General features: G+C 35.7%; 1 protein-coding gene across 1 annotated transcript in view; it reads left to right on the forward strand.

Annotated features, from left to right (window-relative positions):
• The window catches only part of anxa6 (annexin A6), a gene marked incomplete in the record, with an annotated part of 28,977 nt that extends 28,427 nt beyond the window's left edge, over positions 1-550 (forward strand). Inside the window, 1 exon segment of the mRNA XM_014006137.1 lies at positions 53-550. Within this exon segment, the coding sequence (XP_013861591.1) occupies positions 53-112 (60 nt within the window).
• Between the last annotated feature and the right edge of the window lie 4,493 nt (positions 551-5,043).

Genomic DNA, 5,043 nt, shown 5'->3' on the forward strand with positions numbered 1-5,043 from the left:
GTGTGTGTGTGTGTGTGTGTGTGTGTGTGTGTGTGTTTCCACTCTTTTTCAGGGTGATACCTCAGGAGACTACCGTAAAACCCTTCTGATTCTCTGCGGAGGGGAAGATTGAACCCGTCACGTCTCTGCAGCTCGGTTCTCCGGCTTTCAGCCCCCACAACAACCAGCTCATCTCACAGAGCCATGTGGTTTTCGCCAGTGATCCTGACCCCCCCACCCCCAGCCAAATCACCCCACCYTACGACGACCTGTCAGCCTCACGAGCCAGCTTTCTGCTTTAATTCCCCCCCTTGTGGCGGTGATGATGTTTTGTCTTTTTTTACAGTGTCAAATGTAACATGAAGTTGTTCTCGTACAGAAACAGGCTTCATGAGTACATTAGCAGGTGTTAAAGCAGTGCCTTCAAACGATCGCCCGCCCAGTGAGTACTGTYACTTTTAAATATACTCAAATAAACTAATAATAATAAAAAAATGTKCTGTACTTCATTTTGTTCTTGTAATAAATGATGTGTTGTAACAAAGGTGAATAAACTCACTTTTCTCTTGCAGGCATTTTTTAATTTTTTTTAAACAGAATGTGCACTAGTTTCAAATTGGCTGGGCAATTTAATGATTACCTGTATTGACAGGAGCACTAACACAACAAAATAGGAACTAAAACATTTAACACCAGGAAACTCCCGTCCAAGTCAAAGCCTCTACTGTCTGACAAAGTCYAAAATACCCTCGTGTTGTTGCTTCTACTGAAAAGAAGAATAAAAATATCAGCTACCATAACTCGTACATTCATAAAACTCATGTAGTCCGTTTGGTTCGCACAAACACACAAATATAACATGCTTAACGTAACGTTTTCATGTTTTACACGTCATGTGCTTTGTTTGCACTTGTTCGCTCGTTAATGCAGCCCAGCGGTCTGTGCTGTCGTTGGGTGTCTCAGTTGGTTGCGTGTGTGTGAGTGCAGCTGTTGTCAGGCCACTTCGGGTTAAAAGAGGAAAGGAGAGAGAGAGAGAGAGAGAGAGAGAGAGAGAGAGAGAGAGAGAGAGAGAGAGAGAGAGAGAGAGAGAGACATGTGTGGCGAGGAAATCCCCTGCAGCACGCCAAAATCCAAGGCAACAGAGTCTGCAGCAGTCAAGTCAGTCACTTTGCTCTCAATGGCACGCCCAGCTGAAATGTCTCCATTTGATGATAATTACAAATGATAACATCAATCACACTATTAACATATCAATATGTACACTGCTCATGATTTCCCCCTTTTCGTTGCAGGGGAAGTTTGTTTTTCTTTAATCGTGGTGTTGCTCAGTTTGTTCAATAAGACTTTAATTGCAGACACATCATGTCTAAGTTGCCACAGAACTTCTAAGTGTTTCAGTTGAATTTTGTTTAATCTATTTGCATGCACATAAATAAAATCTCATGTCAGGCCTTCTGAACACTTTCCTCACCGTGCGTTTAGTAAAATACCTGCAGCACTTTCAGATTATTCAAGTTTTAGCAACAAGCAACCARGTGAGCAGCAAGCAACTGCAGGCAACTGCTCCAAAAATGTATATTAAATGCAAACAGCTCTTTTTTTTCTCCTCTTTTTTTTTTTATAACTTGTGTTGTTCTGTAAAAAAAAAGGGAGGCCACACAGTTGGAAACACACCAGGTTCTGTTCAGGCTGAGCCTGCAGTTTTAGACCATTTTACTGGGTTACGGGAATTCCCCAAGTCTCACAGTGAAATTGCTTCCCCCCTTATTCTACCAGTTTCCTTAAAAAGTTTCTCGCCGACAGGCTGAATGTGTGGGTGAGTTGTTTATTTGCTTTTAATATTTCACAGGTAGATGCAGAACGTTGTGAAGATTGGGTAATTTCTATTTATTTTTGTTTTTTTGTGTGTGTGGTTTCTTTTTCTCAGCTGAGGGGTGGCTGCAGCCATTTTAAGTTGTCATTTTGTAACTCAGAGCAGAAAAAGTTGCATGATGGAGGCTCAGTTTTAGTTCTCACTAATTTAAATATATTATTACCTTTAAAACTGTATTTTTAACAGCTATGCCACAAATTTATGCTATTTATTACCAAATTATTTAGTAATGTTTTCTTTTATAATTGTTTAATGGGCCTATACCCTCATCAGAAATAAGGCCTAAAAGTTTTCAAAATACAGAAAGCAATTTTTTTTAGCCTAACAGTTAAATTTAGGGACAAAAGTTAAATAGTGGCATTTCTAGTGATGGTTTTATTATTATTATTATTACAATATAAAATCGGCACCTTATTTGAAACTTTTGCAGGACATTTAAAGCTACTTCCTGTCCAACAAAAGGACATTTTGTCTTCAGTCGCTCAGAGTTAATGAAAATCAGCTGCTTGGAGACGGGATGCAGGGACGGTCCGTGTCTCTCGTCTGAGTGAAATTAGAAGAAATGTTTCAAAATGGTTTGAAACTGTGAGAAGATGGAGAGTGCAGTTTGTGACCCTGCAGGAGTGATGGGTGACATTTCCTGTATCCTGAGGCTTTTGTTGTGTGGTTGTATTCATCACCCCCCCACCCTTGCTTATTGTTTTCAGCACATCACAGCAGCCCGAGGAGGAAATACTGAGCACCAGTAAACACAATGTGTTTGGTGGCAGGACTGAGAGGAGGGGGGAAAAAACCAAAAACAAATGTTTGGTATGTGAGCCACCTGAGCAAAGTGTTGTTATTCTCATTGCTGAAAGGGGGAGACAGGTTCACACGCTTAGTCATTCATTTCTGACTGATGAGCGTCAAGTTTTTATGAATCAAAATAATATTTTAGTTTTCCTTTCACTCAGCCTTAAGTCCTCAGTGTGGCATTTCAGAGAAATAAATTCACACACCAAAAAAATAAAAATAACTAAAAATACCCCATTTAAACCATTACTAATAAAGTGTTCTATTTAAAGAGGAGCCTTGTTCACTAAAAGCTAAACTGTTTTCTCTAACGGTGGTTTTAAGATTAGTTGTGCTTCAGTGCCGCAGTATTGCGGGTGCACAGGAAGTGATAATTGGATGCAGATAAAACAAAAGGTTTGATTCTGATTCCTTTCAGCTGAACGTTTTGTGTCAAATGATTTACTAACTGGGTTTTTCCCATTCTAATAAAAAAACTTCTGCCCGATAAGACCTCCAAGGTTTAAAATAATAAGGTCCTTGCTGAGTTTTTTTTTTATTATTATATTTTTACAACCTTGGACCTATTAAAGTGTGGAGTTGGGACCAGAAGCTTGTGTGTAAAGTGTGATTGTGTGAGGTGACACTCTGAATTGCTTCATTTTTTTTAATTGTTGAAGCTTAAAGATGAGAAATTTTTTCTAAGGTTAAAATTAGGTATTTTCATTCCCACAAGATGTCACTATTGCTCTAAATAATCCCTTTATTTATTTTCATGTGCTTTAAATCATGTTTAAAAAAATGAGTTTTTTTGTTTCATTTCATAACCTAGAGCTAGACTTTAAAAACACATTTTTAAAATTTAAAACAAAAATACAAACCAAAGCTAAAACAAGCTGTGCTTTATTTGAGCTGCTTTAAAATAACAAACTAAAGCAGGTAATCCTGGCTTMCAGTTAAAAATTGATCTAATTTTAAAAATAAAAATGGACCCTTGTCAGTAATTTATTTCATACAGAGCAATATATTTCAATATTCTCATTGATCTGATGTGGTAGTTTTGTTCTCGGAGGTCTGGATGTGTTGACTGGAAAATATCAAGGCTTTTATAAGGTGAAGTTTTAAACAAAGCAAAACTTTAGGAATAAGAATAAAACACTATGATAGGGTACGTGTGGTATTACACTGTGTTGTGTATTAATTTGTCCATCGTGAGAGAAATCTTGGCAAAGATTCACACAAACATCAGCCTAACCTCAGCTTTGACTTATTCAGCTTGTCTTTAACATCAGCCGAAGGCATGAGCCAAACATTCATAGATGTGTCTTTATTCAGATGAGATTATTTTCACCTGAAGCTTTTAATTAAAAAAAATCATTTTATGTTTTGCAAAATAATCTGTGAGCTTACAGAAGAAGCATTTTTTGTGAATATTTACAAAAAAATGTTTTATGATGGAACAAAATCGGCTAATTTAAACAGAGTAATAAAGGTCTGAATTAGTTGAACTTTTTCTGTGTTGTTGGTTACTTTTCCAACTCGTATTTTAACCGTCTTTTGGTTATAATGAGAGCATTTCCAACTTTAACTATCTGTTTTGACTGTTGGCCAACATCATAATTTAATTGTGGAAAAAGCCAGAATTTCACAATCACAATCTTTATTGTGATATGAAATCATTTATGTGGATTTTTCTTTACATTGCACAACGTTTTAATGAAGGAGATAGCTTCAAAGAGAACATGTATTTATACAGAATTGATTTAATTGAAATTGTGATATACTCTTAAAGTTTCACTAAATAAGATGAATTTTGTTGTTTTTTAGGCACATGTGCTATCTTTTTATATTGCACAGACAAAGCTATGAAATGTGTCCATCAATTGAAATTACATATGTTTTAAACATTAATCTAATGTGTAAAAGTATATACCTTTTATTACAAAGTGTTTATCTCACAATAATTCAAATTAAAGTTTATTTTATAAACTCATGGTTAAGAAATGTAAATATTACTAAGTGCATTTTTTTGGCTTAGTCGGTTTGATAATTTTATGCTGTATGATTATTTTATTACACATTCCAGAAAAACTAAATATAAATTGTTCATTGATGTGACTGATTAACTAGTAAAGTTAATTTGCTGTAACCTTAATGATGATATATTTTTACAGCTCTAGTTAAACGGAACGCTTCGTTTGATCTAGATGTGGGTCTTGTTGTCTTCAGTTCAGAGGAAATATGTGATGCAATAACAGAAACCCCCATCAGCCCCTCTGAATTTATCAATGAGTAAAAAAAAAGTTTGTGTCTGGATTAGAAAGACTGCTCTTCAAAAAGAAATTAAAAAAAGAAAAAATCTTTTACTGAGGTCACCTTGATTCATGTTAAAATTGACCTTTTTGAATATATATATATAT

Source organism: Austrofundulus limnaeus, unplaced genomic scaffold, assembly GCF_001266775.1.
Source record: "Austrofundulus limnaeus strain Quisiro unplaced genomic scaffold, Austrofundulus_limnaeus-1.0 Scaffold34, whole genome shotgun sequence".
NCBI classification, from domain to species: Eukaryota; Metazoa; Chordata; class Actinopteri; order Cyprinodontiformes; family Rivulidae; genus Austrofundulus; species Austrofundulus limnaeus.